Genomic DNA, 20,046 nt, shown 5'->3' with positions numbered 1-20,046 from the left:
ACACACACACGCACGCACACACGCAGGCAGGCAGACACACACACACACACACACACGCATTGATGAAATGATGTTAGTATCTGGCTGCCTAGTTGGTATTAATATATCATTATGTCAGGGGAATGGAAAATTGCAGGAGAAAAATCATTCACTTCATAGCAGGAAACCGTTTTGACAGTTAATTTTAAACACGTTTAGACAACTGTGGAGAGGTCTTGGTAACACAACATCAGTATCCATCTGTGCTGAACACTTATACACACACAACACACACACAAATAAAACTTGAGGTTGGGGGGTAGGACCAGATGGAGTGATTTACAGGTTTAAACTTTTGCACGTTTGTTACATTTCATGATCTACTCTGATAGATTGTTCCATAACTGAATTTTGTGTATCCGTGTATGTGCATGCCAAGTGTGTTTGTGTGTCAGGGAGGAGACAGTTGCAAGGTGTTACAACAACAGAATCAGGGCAGATAAAAAATGCAGACATTATGATAATTTTCCAGCAACGCCTGTGCATGTTTGTTTTTTTGTCCGTGTGTGTGTGTGTCCGTGTGTGTGTGTGTGTGTGTGTGTGTGTGTGTGTGTGTGTGTGTGTATGTCTCCATGCGTACTGACCCTGCAGTTACTGAGCTCCTCTGCAGTTAAGATAATGACTCCACACTTCTTCCCTGGGATCCCACTGAGAGCGTGATAGAGAGAGAGAGAGAGATTGAGATGGAGGGTAATTGTATCTTGACATGAATTATACAATTGCTGAGCAGATGTCGTTCATAGCTATGAGCTGTTATTGTCATAAGTGACAGTGCAGCACACCGATTGTCATATTTAAGAGAAAAAGTCCCTCGCTCGCTTCCTGAAGTGCTTGCCCATTATTGAAAAATCCATTTTCCATCTTTTTAAATATTCTATCAAAAAGAAAATCACATCTGTCTGAATCAGGCACCTACACCTCAGGGCTTTTAACTTACCGTTGCTCTTGAAGTGTTTTGAAAGTTCTTTCAATGTATGCTTTTTCAACTGCTACGGTTTTAATGACTGTTACACATCTCCTCTCCTACACTAACACCTGTAAAGGAAGTTATCTGATCAATTTGTGTTTCACCATAGTCATTTCTGTTGGCAGCATTACCCTGAGAAACCACAAGGAGCTTTACTAGAACAATTCAAAGTCTACTGGTGACAATATTGGGACACTGTCTACTGTCTACAGTTAATTAATTCTCACAGTTACCCCATGTAGCTTTAAATCTTTGACTGTAATGATCAAGGTATTATAAGAAAAGGGTGCAGATTGTTGCTGAACATGTGTCACTGCTCCTAGTCGCCTTCAAGGGCAGAGGCCTTGTGGGCAGCTAGTGAGTTGTTGTAAACATTGAAGTGTTGTGGGAAGTAGATCTCCCTCATGTGATAAAAGTGTTCAAGTGTTGAAGGGCTGGGAATTGTGTTCGCTGCCAGCAAAGGCAACTAAATAAATCTGAACGCAACCTAAATACCACATTATTCCCCAGCAGAGACATTTTGACCGAAAGCTAATTACCAGATAAATTATGATCCAACAACCTAAGTGCTTCCAAATACGGTCCAGGGCCAAACAGAGGGAAAGAGGAAAGAGCAGCTCCAAGACACAATGTAATAACACACTGAGCAGTGCCCTGTCTTTAGGGCACATTAAGGGGCTATAGCTAACATAAACATGGCAGGCCAACTTGTTAGCTCGTTAAGTTCACTAGCAGAAAAGAGTTAACGCTGGTGTGTTCCACCAAATAAGGATTCAGCTTAAAACAACTAGTTTTTAGACCGTAAAATAATGTTTCTAAACTCAAAAATGGTAGAAGAATTGTTAATTGGATGAATCAACGTCACCGCTGCAGCCTGAGCAGGGTCGGTCCGGCTGAAACTGCACTATGTAAATTTCCTGGGCGGGTAGGAACACAGCGCTACCGTGGTCCTGGTACACCGCAGCCCAGTCTCCCTGTGCTGGGTCGCACGGCCAGCCAGTCTCCCCTCCAGAGCTTGGAACTGGTACTGGCAACGGAAATGGCAGCGGCACCGCTACCAACAATGGCACCAGTACCAGTGATGGCAACAGTGCTGGTACCGGTTATGAGTAGGCCAGTACTACTGTAAATGCTACATAGTAGAGCTATAAGTCAGTAAAGGGATGAGCATGATAGTGAATTCACAATGACTACTTCTTAAAGCAGAAGTAAGCGGAATATTTGTGTTAATATAGGCTAAGTCTTAAATAGTTATTTCTTCCGACAGCAATCACTATAGAGTGTTTGGTCCGAAACACGGGTCTGTCAGTCACTCTGCTCTGCTGTAAGCCGAGGAGAAAACATCTTGTAGGCCTATACTTCCTTGTATCCTACAAGCTTTATCCAATGAGGAGAGAGAACAACATGAAGGGCTGTGTGTGCAGCCAAGGGATGTGCCTGAATGTGGTGACGTAGGGACGAGGACCAATAGATCCATGACGAGGGCGGGGGCTGCTAACTAACGAAGTTAGCCAAAACGACCTTCTGCTTCTTCTTACTTCTGCTTTAAACTTGTTGATGCTAACATTAGCATCATTGCTATGTTGCGATAGCAAAACTTGAAAACAGCACAGAGTAGGCTACATATAAATAAATATGTATATAAATTATATAAATAAAAATAATGTTTAGAAAATTGGCAAAACACAATTGTTTCTATCCACTACTGGTGTGTGAATGTGAGAAGATTATTTAATTCAGTCCCCTGCCATTAAATCACGGCAGAAGAAGACACAGCTTAGCCGAATGTGAACCAGGGAATTTCTAGAGCATACATTTATTTATTATTCTATGTGCAAATTGAAAATGTGCATAAAAAGTGATGGTTTTAAAAGCACTTACTGTCACACTGTCATGGATGAGTAGGGCTCTTGCTGCTATGACAAGTCAAAATGTCAGCAGCGAAAAGAATTAGGCCTATTGCATAAAATCTCCAGCAGGATTGCATTTGTGTCACTTGCAAGCCTGTGTGTGTGTGTGTGTGTGTGTGTGTGTGTGTGTGTATGTGTGCTCTCATGCATGAGATACAAACTCAATGGGACTTGCTCATAAAACCTCCACAGCGTTGGGGTGCACAAGTTTTATTTCTTTTGAAAATGTAATGAAAAGTCCTGTTTTAATCAATAACAAGGGCTTCACTGAGTAAAATATACTCTAGGGCAAAACCCTTGGTGATCTAATAAAGAATTGTGTTAAAGTTCAGATCAATTTAAAAGTAGAAGTTGTTCTGAATTTTTATTTTATGCTTAAATACTTTTATATCCTACTTTATACTTTAGAATAACTGCTTACAATATAATTAAATCCTATGAGTTTTAGTAAATAGTTGTGAATAGTGTGTGGCAAGGGGAAGAGGGCCCGGGCGGGGATTGAACCCACACCTCCCGGGTAAGAGTAATGCGTGCTTGCCAGTCACCCAAAGGGACATCCCCTTGGCCAAGTAGCCAGGGCACATGATCAATTGGAGGCATAGTGACAGGACCACCACTGTCACAATTGCTTCAGCATAAAATTAAATGTTTTAATTGAGAGGAATGACTCACACTCAAAAACAAGAGAGAACCAAGTGTACACAATCTGCATCTCTTTCATCAACGCTCAGTCTCTTACCTATGTTTTCAAGGTTAAAGCTTTTAAGGTGTTTTCTTTTTTTTAAAGTATATTTTTGGGGCTTTTCACCTTTAATGGAAAGCACAGTTGAGAGACAGACAGGAAATGGGGAGGCGGGGGGGGGGAAAGGGCTGCTGGATGCGGGATTCAAATCGGGGTTGCCTGCAGTGAGGACTGTAGCCTCAACACATAGGGCGGCTGCTCTACCAACTGAGCTAAAGGTTTTCTTTTTCTTGTCTTTTGTTTCATTCGCATTTAAAATTGCAAGAACGAACAGCAATGAAAGAACCATCACAAAACTTTGACTGTCAGAGAAAACACGCCAAGCTTGACTGTGAGACTTTACTTGTGGAGAGAGAGGAAAAGGAAATGGGATAATAAGGAAGGTCCCAGATAGCCAACTGAACTTGTGACCCAACATAATGCCTTGGTCCTCGTCCAGTGTCTGGACCATTTACTTTCACATCTGGCACAGTCTACCTGTTGTCCTCACGTACTGACTGACAGCTGGAAGATTTTCTGTTTGCATGCCAGTGTTGGAAGTGCAGATGGTAAAATAGCATCACGCATTGGAGCCAGATTTGGCTCATGGAACAGGGTGTATACTGGGAAGAAAACTAGCTTGTGGCCTGACTTAATTTCCAACAACACAACAACAGCCAACACTGTTTTAAACTTGGATGGTTTTCAAAACGATGGACTGAAATGACAATACTGTATAACTTACTCCATCAAAAAACATATTCCATTATGTAGAACCTTCACATCTTGGCCTGAGCTGAGCCGCTGAGCCGCTGAGCCCAGAGTTGCATCAGGTCTTAGACACCAATTGTTGCCACAGTGAGGCGAGAACAAACAATCACAACAAGTGTGTTTGACACACGTGGTACTTTCATGTGCTCTGACATCTGAGATCTAAGCACTCTGGGACGATGAGATGAGAGACTAGTGATCTAAGACTAGTGATTGTGACTGATAATTACAAAGAGAAACGATTACAACTTCACCTCCATCAGCGCATCCAGATATTCCTTTACAAAGAGAAAATTAACTTTCAACAGCCGTCTTGTATTTCACACATTTGTACAGTTTGCATGCAGGGGCGGACTGGCAATGAGAATCATCCTGGAATTATTAACTCAGACTGGTCTAATAAAACCTACCTGGAGATAGACCAGCACCCACACAGACCATGTCAGAAGGACTCAGTAGTAAACAGAGATTTGATTTCAGAAATTTACAATTTAATTTGTAGAATCACCCACAGAGTAAAAGTCCCTCTATAATAAAATAATTACAATATATTTATCAACTTGTGATTGTTGTTGTGGTTATTTACCCTGGGTCAGATCAGATGTTAACCAAATAAATGTTACAGTCTGTATTCCTTCACTGAGGACATCTCCGAGGTAACACAAGCAAAACACTTCAAATACTCTGGTCTGGTAGCTTATTATGAGATCTGATAAAAACAGAGCAGAACACGTCGCTAAATTGTTGATGTTTTCATTTTAATTAGTGTAAAATTGCCAGATGAGTCAACTACATTCCACTCGGTTTGCATACATGAAATATATTTCCATATATGTATATTATTGTATGCAGCAGTGTGTTGATGGCATGAACATTTTCTTCAAATGTTCAAATGCACTGTTACCTTTTATTTCATCAACTTACCATATTTGCAAATGTAAATTAGCAGCAATTTGGGTGCCCTGCCAAACCCCCAGGCCTTAATTAACTGGTTAGGTCTTAATTAACTTGTTAGGCCTTATTTGACTCATTAGGATTTGTGAGGCAGGTGAAGATGACTTGTCAGCTCGTGATAAATTCTCTGACTCGTCAAAGCTTGTGGTAACAACCAACAACCACAGGCTCCTCGAAGCAACTGACTGGGGACCTAAAATGAAGCTAATTGATGCCAAGCAGGGGAGGCTATAAAAAGACATCAAAGTGCTTCAAGCTTGAAAGCCTCCACTGTCCAAAATATCATTAAGGAATGGCAGTTGACAGGAAATGAGGAAGATCTGGAAGACCAAGGCAATGACCCCTACATGACTGCAAACAAGCTGCAGCTGACACAGGAGTGGTGGTGGTAGTGGTGCACCGCTCTACTGTGATGATATGATGCACAGGGTATAAATGCACAAGTCATCAAAAGAAAAACGTATATATACAGCATAACCACAAGAGTCAACATCTGGATAAGACATTCTGGAAGAAAAAGTGTTGCGGACAGTTCAGATTGTTGTTTGTGTTGGATATGTAAAAGTGAGTTCAGAAAAGAAAAAGGAGCATCACCATTTTCAACTATTAAATATGGAGGAGGAAATATTCTATTTTAGGCTCATGTGGCAAAGGAGACATCAACTACACTGTAACAGCAAATCGGTTTAATTGTGAGCAGATTAAGTTTTCTATTAACATAATGAAAAAAGGTTAATTTACATATTTGGCAAGTTGCAAATATGTTAATACTGAATGTATCAGAAAAATATTCACTAACAACATTATTTGTTTTCCAAAATAACTGATCCTGCAGTAAAATATCCATGGGCAATGACGTGGCAGTTGAGGTCATTACTGGATCCAGACCCAGACACCATCAGGACCTAAAACCAATAAATCAATGAGAATTATTACATTGATGCAGGATTTCTATTTTAATTGCTACAGTTTTTAGACTTTACACAACTAATTTAGCAGCTCACAGACCAATACATGTTTATGTTCTGAATTATTGAAGCTGTTCAAAATATGTCAACACACCATGCTCCACTTCATTATAAGTTTTCGAAGCGGCCATCATAGTCCTGAACATCACTGAAAAAATGTATGAAATGTTGAAAAAAAAAAGCTTTGATGATTTAATTTTATTCTATTTTTGTCCAGTCCTTTGGTGTAGCTACTTTTGCGTACGTGAAGTTGGACTGGATGGGAAAACTTTTAAGTGGATTCTCAACTTCATTTTAAGGTAATTCTTAAATAGATAGTCAGCTATTTAAGGACGTTGTTATTTATTTCTGAGTCTTTCACAAAGTTTTAATTCCCTCTTTTGTCTTGTCTTATTCATGTAATTACATGTTTATCTCGGTATTGGCATTTTATTGATATGCAGTCTGTGGTAATCAAACGCACCATATCCAGTGTATTACCTAATTCTCAGATGACCCGCCTCAACAGTCGAACAACCAGTTCTGCAATTTCATGAGGACAGTCGCTAGGATACAGTTTATTTCTGCAGATAGGTTAAAAGCAGTAACATGTTTTGTATTTTTCTGCTTTTTTAAGTACTAACCTGTGTCATGAGCTCTTAGTTTATGTCACTGAACTCTTTTGCTTTCACATCAGTCTTGGTTTCATTCAGCTGGTCCGGTGTCTGAAGTTAAACTGTGTGAAGCTCAAAGAAGATTGAAAAACTAGAACCATTTGTACTTGAAAAATATACAGAGAGACATCCAATGCTTCCCCACTTGACAGCTCCAGTGACAGCTACAGCACCACTGTGTGGCACGGTCACAATGTGTTTGAACCTTGATATCGAGACTCCCTTTTTTTAAAATTCTATTCCCTCTTAAACACACACACACATTTGCATTATATTCCCTCTTAAACACACACACACACACACACACACACACACACACACACACACACACACACACACACACACACATATGTGAACCATCCACACATTTCTGTGAAACATAAATATTTGTTATGAGCTTAAATGCCTGCAGCTCACATTAAGTCATAATAAAAACAGGGCTGAGGTTGCCATCCTGATTTTCATTTGAAATTCAGTTCAGCTCCATTTGAATAATGTTTTGGGTGTGAAAGTAGAATGAAAAATGCCTAAGCCCATGCAATTTTCATCATCAGTAATTATTCTCTTTTATAGCTGCCATTTACGTGCTCTTCTAGGGCGTGATTTTTTGTGTTATAGTTTTCATCTGTCCCGTCGCGCTGCAGTGGCGCCTAAATTCAGCTGTTTGGAAACAGGAGGCCTGAGGCGAAGCCAGGAGGCAAAGCCATCGTCCACTGATCCTGAATATTTCAGCCGTGTCCCAGTTCAGTGTCACGATAAAGCAGAATGAAGAAGAACAGCCCTATCAAAGGAGCAGTGACACAGATTTATTTAGCTTTGATATTAAAGAAGAAGGAGAACAAGGAGCAAGACAACTGACAGAAGATGAGAGGAAAGGGAAAACAAAGTGACCATGTAAGGAAAATTGATTTCGGCACACAGAGGAAAGAGGCAGAGGGGGTGGGAAGAAAGAATGATGAAAATAAAGCAAAACCCAATGAGGGTATACGTGTTCGCCACTCTCGCCTCGTCTCTCAAACGTCCACAGCTTTCCTGTGACGTTGTCTCGAAGCCGATGGATTCTCTCGCTCACGCTGCCCGCCAGCTGTAGCAGGCAGCTACAGGGAGAGAATTATTTATGAATTTATCTACACAGTGTGTCCAACCGCACACCCGCCGGCTAGCCCACTGGAAACAAGAGCTGCCTGGACTCTGTGGAGTATCTGTCCGAGCCTCAGCTGCCTCACTGACTACGGAATATTAATGACTGTTCCTCTGCTTTATATCACAAGTTTTTAGCCTGTTGTATTAGAGCTCTAGTGGTAAGAAAAAAAACAAAAAACAAAAACAAAAAAACACACAGTTTATACCCTCCACAGTACCTGCACAAAATAGCATCATAGTGAAGCAGCTGTGAGCTATTTCATGAGCTGCCATGTGCTATTAATGAAATGACATGAACTACAGTCTCATGACAGAAGACTGGTTAACCTTGAGGTCATAGCTGTCATTTAAAAAAGGTCAGGGTGCCATGCATGGGTGTAGAGGGGTGTTTCTACTTTTTTTTTTATATCTCTCTCTTTTTTTCTTTTTTTTTGGCTGTGTTGTGTGGATAACCTAACACGGATGGCTCAGTGTGCACATTTTTCATTCTGACCAAACAATACCGGTGTGTTTTCACCGATCAGTTCACTGCAGTCAGAGATTATTTTCTCATTTTGTTTGATGCAGGTATCGTCCTCCTCTATGTGCAATGAGTCTGCTAAAACAACAACAAAAAACACTATATAGTCTTATATCGTCCACCTCTTCACACTGACGCTGCACTTCAGACACCAATTATTCTATTGCTGTTATAGCTGAAATCAGATACGCTTGTATTCGTTTTTTGTGGTTGTAATTTGATGCACAATTTCTGTTTTAGTGAAATTATACGAAATTGATGAATGGTCACATTTGTCAACATAATGATGGTAAACTCTGAACAAAAACTCCCTAAGCAGAATCAATATTAGTGATCAGGTGCTGGCTGGTTGTAAGAACACATTGAACATCTTGAGTGAAAAATCAAAATGACCCATTGTGCACTAAAATGACTTGACTGTCACTTTAATTTAGAGTGAAAACATGTTTTGCCTGTTATTCTTCAGGATTGCTCAATAAACCTTCTTTGAATAATACTTTCCCTTACAAAGATTCACATAGGGCCCAAAATAAGAAAGTAGTCTTGAACAGTACATCTATAACAAAAGTGCATCCTTTAGACTTTCTCACATGAAAATCAAGTTTTGACTTTGTTAACATGTCTATATGTCTATATACGACTACGACCTCTACAGACAGACTTTATGGAAGACATTTGCATGTCTAGCAACTATAAGTCTGCTATTCACTGGCCACAGCAGGTATGCTAACGTTAGTGGCAGTGACAGTCTTTCCTTCTCCTGTGATTTTCTCTTTGATTTCTTATCTTAAAGGCCAGGATACAGGAGTTGTATATTTATTCTGATCTCATTGAAGTACAAAATAATCATGTAATCATTTGGGGTAAGACTCCTGATGAACAGGCTGTATTTAGGTATGATTAAACTTTACGGTAAAGTCAGCTGCATTCAAACAAAGTACATGTGATCACTGAGAATGTTGTAATCACAATTATAAAGAGTTTTACAAAGCCAAGAACAACTGAAACCAAACTGCAAACAAACAAAATCATAGAACACTAACAATTTCAGAAATGTGATTATAAATTGAAGTTAAGAGAAAAGGATTATAATAAAACTGCTGACAAGTTGTGACCTGCACATTCGCGATGCTATGAAAGAATAACATATAACTATGTATGATGAGTCAAATACTCTACTTTCGCTTTTAAAGTCACTCTGTCGAGCAGCCATGTCTGGAATGTAGTTCCAGTTACGTATTTACCTCAAAAACAACTCAGTCTCGTAAGGTTCCATTATTATTTCATAGTGTGGTGAATGTGCAGGTCACAACTTGTCCATGAGAGCATTTTGGAGTTGTTGGATTGAGTATTTGATGAGTTTGATGAGGGAAAGCCTGGAAATATCGCGTGCCATGCAAATATCACGTCTGCCTAGCCGATCTCCAAACAGCTTGCACCAACAATTAAAGGTAATAAACCTACCCCTAAGACTATTACGGATTATGGCAATTTGCCAAAATGTTGAAATATCCCTTTAAACATGAAGTCTGTCTGCTTTCAACAGGCTTAAATCTTAAATCATCTTAAATGGTTTAAGATGTCTTTGGAATAACAGCAGAGCCCTATAGACACTGGGTTAGAGTGACACAGCCACAAAACGAGGCAGTAAATCAATGACTGTGTATATTGGAGCGAGGCCATTTAATGCTTTGAAATTAATCAGAATTTATAATCAATTATCTGAAGTGGTTATAGGACAAGGATAACGTGTTGGTGTTTCTTGGTGTTACAATTTGGTAGCAGGCAGCACTGACTGATGGCAGGGTGAGGTTCACTGCACTGAGTCCAGGTGGGTGCGTGGCCTTTATGCATTTCCTTTAATTAAGAAAAAACAATAGTGGACGAGAGATTTGCTTCAGATTGTGTCAAGATTAAAAACAGCCGGCTCAGTGTTTTCCTACTGACATCTCATTAGGTTTGACACCAGGTATTTAATCGTCAACATGCAAGTTGATCAGATGGGCGGTATTATTGGATTAAAGTGGAGCATGAACATGGATGTATGTAAATCTGCTTAACAGTGAGAGGGAATATTGAGGATTTGTATAACAAGACAGAGAAATTGTAATGAGAGCCCGTCAGCAAGAGGATTAAAACATGATGCACATTTCAGTTTCATAAAGGGATGTACAGGTATTTACTGTATATTTATGTACATAACATGGTATTTATACTGTTCTGTATGGTGCAGGATGTCATATCGGGTTTCCATGGTGAATAAAGTTTAGCTTCAACAATGCACATTACTCTCATGTATAGTTAATCTCTTGTATTCTGATGGTCAGTCTACCAGCTGCATTACCAGGTGAAATCAGACATACCATACAACTGCAATGAGACGTATCCTCATACTGCCATTGGCAAAATTGCTGCCTTGCTGTTCCTGCTACCTCTGACTCAAGTGACTCATTTTCTTTTGGCACTCCTTTTTTTTTCAACTGCTGATCTACCATATTCCTACACAGAAGCCCACCTACAGGGTGCAGTATATTATGCACTTTCTGATTCACTCAGTTGACCTAGGGACATGCACAGTACTGCACTATACTGTTACTATTGATAGCTACTTTTTCTATTTTATTATTACTAGTACTGTTTCTTAAGAATGCTTATTAACACTGTGACTTGGCCCACATCAGTCTTCCTGTGGTCATCCCCTAGCTGCTCATTTCTTACGCATTTTATTCTATGGTGGTGGAATATCATCTTTCTATTTGTTTATATACAGTCCAGTTGAGGTCAAAAAAATTCTGAGTTTGTAAAGTGATGTATCAATCAACTTTTGTAACGCTGCCAAATGAATGTGAATAAGAAATGCAAATATTGGTGGGCAATTTGTAAAAAAAAAAACATAAAAAACAGAGAGAGGGGAGAATAAAAAGTTTCAGTAGTAGTAGATTTCAGTAGTGAGATTAGCAGAAAACTGAAATGTAAAATGGATGGACTGACACTGCCCCCCTCCCCCACCCCCCGCCCAGAAAATAATGTTTTCAATCATGAAAATACTACATCTTTTAGGAATTATGGCAGCATGGGTGAACCACATGGCCTCCAAACAAATCTTTATTGCACAGACACAAACTTGAACTTCTCCAATAGATTTCTTTGTCTATTTGACCCACGTTTGAGTTTGTATAGTTGCTCCTAAATAACACATTCTGTCTGGTTGTTGTCCTCTTTTTCCATGGCTACTCATTCATAAATGATACACTCCCTGTCAGTGTGAATGTTACATCCTCATCACTGTATTATTTTTGAATGTGCTGCAATTCCCACAACACTCAACACAACTTAATTATTAACCATAAATGTATCCTGTCACCTAGGTTTACACCAAGTTATCTTGCATCACAAATCTGGTTTCACTAATTGACTTCTTAAATCTATTACTGCGCTAGTATGTACGATATTAATGACAAGTTGCCAGGTGTGTCCATAAAAGATGTCAGTCTGCATCCACGAAAACCTCACACCACTCACTGCTCCATCCCCTCAAGCTGTGACAGAAAAGCTAAGGGAAGGTAATGTCTCCTTATGTGACACATGTTCCTTTTTACATACCACTATGGATATCTGCTAAGGCACAGGTCATAATTTCACCTGCAGCACCCCGATGACCCGAGCCCTCCTTCTAACTAAGGTAAACAAAAACATTGTTTATTGTTTTTGCAGCCCTCACATGAATAATTCATCACTATGGCCTCAATATGTTACAACATTTATTAGTGGAAAATCCATTTTAAGGAGTGCCTCCACACCAGCAGCAGTCTGTTCTGAAGTGAAGGCTGTAGGCTACCTATGTAGCTGTGACTACTTGTACACAATATCCTTAAAGGGATGTCCTAAAATTTGGCTTAAACTTTACTGTGGACTTAAGGGTGAACTGATTAGATTTTGTGGTCAAAGGTCAAAGGTCAAGGGCACTGAGGACTTGGAAAATCAGTTTTGGTTTAGTGAATGCAACATCTCAGTAATTCCTCAAGGGACTACCTTTACGGTGTAGATTTTAGGACATCCTCAGGCTTCAGCATCAGACCTTAAAAGGTTGTCAGACTAAACAGAATCAGAAAAAAAGTTGTCAGACTAAATGGCATCAGAAAAAAAGTTGTCAGATTCAGAAAATAAGTTGTCTAAGGAGCCTCTTGGGGGATATGGGGAAAAAATGATGGGTGGAAAAAAAAAGGATGAAGTTTCTCGAGATCCCGCAAAAGTTTCTCAAAATCTTGCAAACTTTTCCAGAGATCCCACAAACTTTTCTCAAGATCTCGCAAAAGTTTCTTGAGATCCCGCAAACTTTTCTCGAGATCCCACTAAAGTTTCTCAAAATCTTGCAAACTTTTCTCGAGATCTCGCAAAGTTTCTCGAGATTCTGCAAACTTTTCTCGAGATCCCGCAAACTTTTCTCAAGATCTCGCAAAAGTATCTTGAGATCCCGCAAACTTTTCTCGAGAGCCCGCCAACTTTTCTCGAGATTCTGCAAACTTTTCTCGAGATCCCGCAAACTTTTCTCAAGATCTCGCAAAAGTTTCTCGAGATCCGGCAAACTTTTCTCGAGAGCCCGCCAACTTTTCTCGAGATTCTGCAAACTTTTCTCGAGATCCCACAAACTTTTCTCAAGATCTCGCAAAAGTTTCTCGAGATCTCGCAAACTTTTCTCGAGAGCCCGCCAACTTTTCTCGAGATTCTGCAAACTTTTCTCGAGAGCCCGCCAACTTTTCTCGAGATCTCGCAAAAGTTTCGCGAGATCTTGAGGTTTTCTAAGTCCTCAGTGCCCTTGACCACAAAATCTAAATCAGTTCACCCTTAAGTCCACAGTAATGTTTAGACCAAATTTTACATCCCTTTAAGGATATCGTGTACAAGAAGGGAAGTAGTCACAGCTTTTTTCTCGAGATTCTGCAAACTGCAAGGTACTGCAAGGTACAGCCTTCACTTCAGAACAGACTGCTGCTGGTGTGGAGGCACAGAAATCTTCTCCTTAAAATGGACTTTCCACTAATAAGTTCTAACATATCAATGCCATAGTGATGAATTCTTCATGTGAGGGCCGCAAAAACAATGTTTTTGTTTAGTTAGAAGGAGGGCTCGGGTCATCAGGGTTTCTCACTTTGTCTGACTGTTTCGGTGCATCTGTCTCTCTGTCTCTCAGTGACCAGAGAGCAGATGTAGACACACACACACACACACTGCTCTCTCTACCTGTGGTTGTGGTATGATGAGAGTACGACGTTGTGTGTCGTGCAGCGTAGCTTTGTGTACAGTAGCCTGTAACAGCAAACGTGTTGCCATGGCCAGCGTTGTCTACAGGCTCACCGGTAACATCTGGCCGGAACCAGAACTGAGCTCCGTCTCACATCAGGCCACAGCTGTCACAATGATCGATATTGTGTATGAACTGTAAACATGTCTCTAACGGCACTAAAGCAGTGAGAAAAGTCCATAGATCTGATATTTGTTCATCTGCTATGATCACAGACAGACAGACAGACAGACAGACTGTCATGTGGCAAAAGTTTCTCGGGATCTCGAGAAAAGTTTGAGGGAGCTCGAGAAACTTTTGTGGGATCTCGAGAAACAAAAAAGAAAAAAGTTGTCAGATTCAGGAAAAAAGTTGTCAGACTAAACAACATCAGAAAAATTAGTCAAAAAACTGACTATTTTTGTTTCTTCAGACTGGAACCACCAAATGCCATCATTATGACCATAGGAGGCAAAAATTGTCGGACTGATGGGACGTTTGACAGAAAATTAAGTGTTGCCATTTAGACAATTAGAGGCCTATGTCGGACTGGTGGGATGTCGGAATGGTGGTTGCCCCCCACGACAGTAACATTAAGTCATTGTTAGAGTAGTTCATAACATCTATGCCATGAAAGGGGGAACCGATTACATTTCAGTGGTCAAGTGCACTGCACTGGAGCCACTTAAACAAAAATTAATTGTTTGTACACTGCATAATGAACACATTCTGAATGACAATAAAGTTCAAGTCTAAAACTTATGAGGATAAATATTTGAAATCAATGACAACAGTGTTGCATCATTCAGTGATGATCTTATCCACAAAACTGTATAGTCTCACTGTAAACCCTTTGTTGTCTCAACAAGTGGTGTTTGTCACAGATTAGAGGTGTTGTCTATATCTGTGACTGTAACAGAACAACATTGTCACATTATTTGCCAAGGCGCTCAGAGCTGGCAAGCATGAAATTAGCTCAAAGCTAATTTCTGCTTGCACAAACAGAGCCAACATATCTTTGTTTCACAAGATAAAGTAACAACTAATTCTTGCCAGTTGGAGGATGCGCCATCGTAAATTTGCGTGTGATTCATCTGCTGTGAAGTGGATTTATTTCTCATTGGGATATTGGAACTGATGAAAACAAAGAATTTCCTTTTGTATACGTTTTGGTGACACATTTACTCATGCAGCCGGGATCACTGGTTCAGGTTGGTTTTTTACTGAGACTGTAGTCATAAGGGTGCAGTGAAAGTTCAGTGATTTCACAAAGGGAAGTTAATAACTAGACTTTTTCATCATACTTGCAGCAGAGCTGAGATTAAATGTCACATATTTGATTTTCAGCGTGGCATCATTCTCCACAGAAGAAGAACGGCAGCGGCAAAGTGTTTTGTCTTTGTGTGTGTCAAAGCAGTGCAGGCCAGATAGGACCTGAACCACCACACCAGATGGCAGGTGACAGTTCTGTAGGACACAGACCACAGGGGATACAGCAGTGACACTGATGTGTTTTGGTTGTGTGCGTGTGTGATGTACAAAATGAGGGAGGGAAAAGAAAGACTTAACATGAGTTTAATTGTTCAGATTGGAACTTTATCTTTCTGTAAGTAACTATTCGATATTCTGGGGAGAATAAGTGAAGGACGACTTCATTTTCATGAGGAGTTAATTTAGCAAATAAATTTACACTAGAGATTAATTAGAACGGTGTGTAAGGTATTTCAACTCCTGGAGCCCCAAATATTTAAATTGCACTACCCACCTATTTATCTTCAGTAATATCCTCATGACATATTCATGAGCTACTTGAAGTCTCTGTAAGCTTTTCTTCTTCTTTCTTCTTGCTTTTCACCATTTCTAAACCCAAATGGGGCTGAGACACTTTGGCCCCATTTACTTGCATGGTCTGGTGGGCATAGCAGTAAAACAGAGTTATCTCGATGTTCTTGGGTACCCCTGTTTGACTCAATTTAACATTAACACCATCAAAGGCTTTGGAAGCACCAAACAACGCATTAGAACTGATAGGTTTTTATCACTATGTGTTTACAATTTCCTTTATGGCATATAAGTAAGTGGCACATATAGCATATTAAAACCAAACTGGTTGTCAGTCAATTAACTCTTAATCACTCACTTAATCCAGCAGTATGTTTTCTATGGTGTTTGGCAGTATTCTAGTTAAAGCTGCCGGTCTGTAATTACCTAGACAGCTTTCTTTACCAGCTTTATCCTTAATAACTGGTACTAACTGAACAGACAGCACAGAGTCTGGTGACAAGCCAGGAATCATAAAGCCAGTCAAACAAATATATAAAAAATGAGCCATCCTCAGAGATGACATATGATCTGAGCCACCTGCTTTGTTATCAGACACTTTGTTTATTAGCTTGGTATGTGACACACTGTTTAACCGTTACTCTCAGTATTGCCCATTGGAGACAGTTCATTTTAGACACTATTGACCAAGGGTGTTTTATTGCTCACTCTATAACTGCATGGAATAAATATCTTGCAGTTCATCTCTTCAAAAATCAATTGCATCATTACTTTGCAGCTTCTTAGCCACATATACGCTATACAGCTTACTTATATTTATTGCATTAGTGATCTTACTTCATATACTCAAGCACATGGAGCTCTTGTCTGGGTCTATACCTCAGCACGATTCTCAGTCAGGCCCTGAGCATGAACACATCTCTATGTTAGGACTTATCCTTGATAGGCTTAGATGTTTTCATGTGTGAGTTTCCTTGTACATGTTCAACATATACTGCCAATGGTGTGTGATCTGTTATTGCTGCAACATACAGACCATACACCCGAATGAAGTGTCAATGTTGCAGCCATAATGTTATGTGAAGTCCTCATTAACGTATAATAATCTGGAGGCAAAAGCACTTTTCTTGACAATCTATTATCTTGACAGCACTGAACCATATGGCTTTCTGATATTTGCATTAATATGACATAATACACATACAGAGGAAATATTGTTTGGAGTAAAGGGATTAATGAATGCAAACTTGTTTAGATATGCATCCATGTTCTGAGGGTGTAGACAGATTTAGGGTAATGGATTCCTTTGTAATTGTGAGTTAACTTTGCAGTACAGCAGTCAGCACCAGGCCCAACCACATTAATTCATAAGTCAGACTTTTTGAGCCACATCCACTGATATCCCAGTCAAGTCAAACTCTCACTCTACTGAAAAATGTCTTTTGGAATCCATCACATTTCTCCAGAAGGTTTTCTACAGCTATGTGCCAAGCTTTATCCCCTGATCTCTGGCCCAGACACAGGCCCATGACAATGACCATTTTGTGAGACTATGAGCGCCCATAGCACCAGCAGGCATCATTTCCTCATTACCCCCACAGCAGGTGCGGCGTTTGACCCAATAACACCAGCCATGTGCAACTCCTAATAGTGCCGGACAAATGCCCCTTCCAGAGGTCCATGGATCGTACACTTCACCAAGATACTTGTCAGATACTTGAAATAAACTACATATACTACAGTATATTGACAGTCTTTTGACAACAGTAAGACCAAGTTTTCCTCTAAGATACAAAGATAAAGTTTCAGTATGTATGATGGGTGAAAACAAAAATAAGCAAAATGTTACTGGCAAGGGTGGACTAGAAATTTAATTTACACTCTAACAACTTTATACCAGTTAATTAAAGGGCATCTATAGGTTATCAGGTATCATGTATAAAGGCACACAGGCCCATACATGTGTTTTTAAAGGTGAGAGCAACTAATTGATTCAAGACGAAGACTTTTCAGCCTTTGCAAACAACTGATATTTGAAAATACACTCCATTAGTGGTTTATTAAGTGCACCTATATAGCAATAAATCCTTACAATTCCCATTTTTAATTTAAATTTTACTGTAGAGTTGTTGATGCAACTGAATAATTACTTTGGATGTAGTGTGGTGCTGCCTTCTGTCATTACAATAACTGGGGAAAAATAAGAAAAGACACAACAGCAGTCGCCCATATACTTCTTTTGGTAATGTTACACCACATACAGTACTGTAAATCACATATCTGCCACTTCTACCACTTGAATTAACAGAAGAATAAAGCATCAGGATAAACAAGAGAAACTGGCTGGCTGCAGCTGACAAACACAAACAAAATGCTACGTTGCTAAGCAACACAGCCATTGGTGATGCTCCTCTCCGTACAGTGACTGTACAGCAATCAGTCATCTTTCCTTGCACTCACCTGTCTGAACCGTCAGTGCAGAATGAAGCGGTCTACTCAGCCTCTGCCTCAATGCCTCCTCCAAGTTTTCAAACACTGAGCTGAATGAGCTGCAGTCACAACAGAGGTGATGGGAAGCAGCAGAGAGATTGTGCTTCCTTTACCAACGGTAGCCATAAATGCTACAAGTCACAACTGAAAGGATCCACTGGTATTTTAGCATTTAGCATTAATCCAGAACCAGCATGCGCCTGCTGGTCACACAACATGACAGGTATGTTTGATTTGGGACACTTGCTGTGGTCGCCGGGTGGTGCATCAAATCAGCAGCTTCTTCTCTGCTGCAGCTGCTGATTTGACCCTTTTCATTTGTTGTGTTCTCACACAGTTAATCATAATCCACCTCTGTTTTATTCCTTAAGGATTTCAATTTTAAATGTAACAACTGCAGACTTTAAAAATACCTTTAAAGGGTGATTTTTAAAATTGTTACAGACTCAATAAAAATGCTTTGTTTCAGTAATGAGAGTAAATGTGACCAATTATTTCCAACCTGGTTACTAGTTTCTGTTGGGGAGCAATGCAGTCTCGTTATCTGGAACATGTACGACATGCATCTAGGACCCCGGAAAGCCTGGCAAAGATGTTAATCCACCGGGAACATCCATCAGTCAGAGGCCCCCACCACAGCCCTCACCCTCTCCCAAGCCTGACGCTCCCTCCGGTGCTGCCCACCGTGCTTTCCTGTCCAAGCCAGTGGCTCGGACCATCGCGCAGAGCCAGGTCAGTGGAACACTCAAATCCACACACTGGGCAAAAATCTCCAGTGTGATAGCAGGGAAATGTTTGCTTACATCCACCTGCCGCTGCAGTGCGTGCTTGACAGAGCAGACCTCACTGAACAAATGCTCTATACTCTATCAAGTTGGCTGTGAACATCCATGTTGGTAAATGTCACCAACAACAGCTCATTGAAGTAATGAGAGATCAATCTGGGAATATTCTCTAACTTCAGCTCTGTGTGTTTCCAACAGGACCACCTCCCCCTTGGATACGACTGCACAATAATTTTGTCATCAAAAATCTAGTGGTTTTCAGTTTTTATTTGAAACCAGACAAAAATAGGAGCAGCAGCCAAACCCAATGGTGCATTGTCCACCATGTCAAGTATCAAAATATAGGGTGATGCAATACTCAAATGGTAAGTGACAACTGAAGGCTGAAAAGTGAAGCCAACACAGAGGTAAGAAAAACTACTCTTCTTGAAATGGCTGCTTGAAGTCGGAATGAGAGCAAATTCATTCCTTCATGACAAGTGTACAGGAGGTGCAGGTTTATATAACTCACTCATTTAACGTTCTGTGATCACTTTGAGTGACAGATGGTTCAGTGTGCTGAACTCCCGGCTCTTTAGAAACCTGTGGTGACATCGTTGGGCTGCACCCATCTTTACCTACAGTCTATGGGTGCATATTGTCGGAGCAAATTACCCTGATCAAGTCCTTACTTTATTTCCCAGGTTGGTTACAATCTTTGCTGTATGTCTCCACTGTCCTTTCATCAAGTAAAGGCAGAAACTAAGTAAAAAAAAAAATATATATAAGAAAGAATATAGGATGAATAAATGGTACAGAGAGGAGTTCATTTGCCATGAATACTATAACCTCATACTAAAGGTGGTATTTCTACTACTATTATTTATGTTACTTTCAAATAATCTATCATACTTGCTGTTCTGATTGCTGTATTTGTAAAGTATGTTTTATTTATGGATGTCACAGGGTACATCATACATTTTTCACAGATTTTATTTCCAGGGTCAAATGGACCAACTAACTGCTCTTTATCTGACAACAGGAACATAACTATTGTAAGAAAGTATGTAGCCATGGTGTGTA

General features: G+C 40.0%; 1 protein-coding gene across 1 annotated transcript in view; it reads right to left on the bottom strand.

Moving 5' to 3' along the window:
* Positions 1-20,046, bottom strand: part of cpne9 (copine family member IX) — a gene marked incomplete at both ends in the record, with an annotated part of 98,329 nt that overhangs the window by 25,117 nt on the left and 53,166 nt on the right. Inside the window, one exon of the mRNA XM_083975460.1 lies at positions 624-687. Within this exon, the coding sequence (XP_083831586.1) occupies positions 624-687 (64 nt within the window). The remainder of the gene's footprint in view (positions 1-623; positions 688-20,046) is intronic.

This window comes from Trachurus trachurus, assembly GCF_905171665.1.
Source record: "Trachurus trachurus genome assembly, chromosome: 7".
Lineage (NCBI taxonomy): Eukaryota > Metazoa > Chordata > Actinopteri > Carangiformes > Carangidae > Trachurus > Trachurus trachurus.
This window is presented reverse-complemented; position numbering and strand designations above follow the sequence as displayed.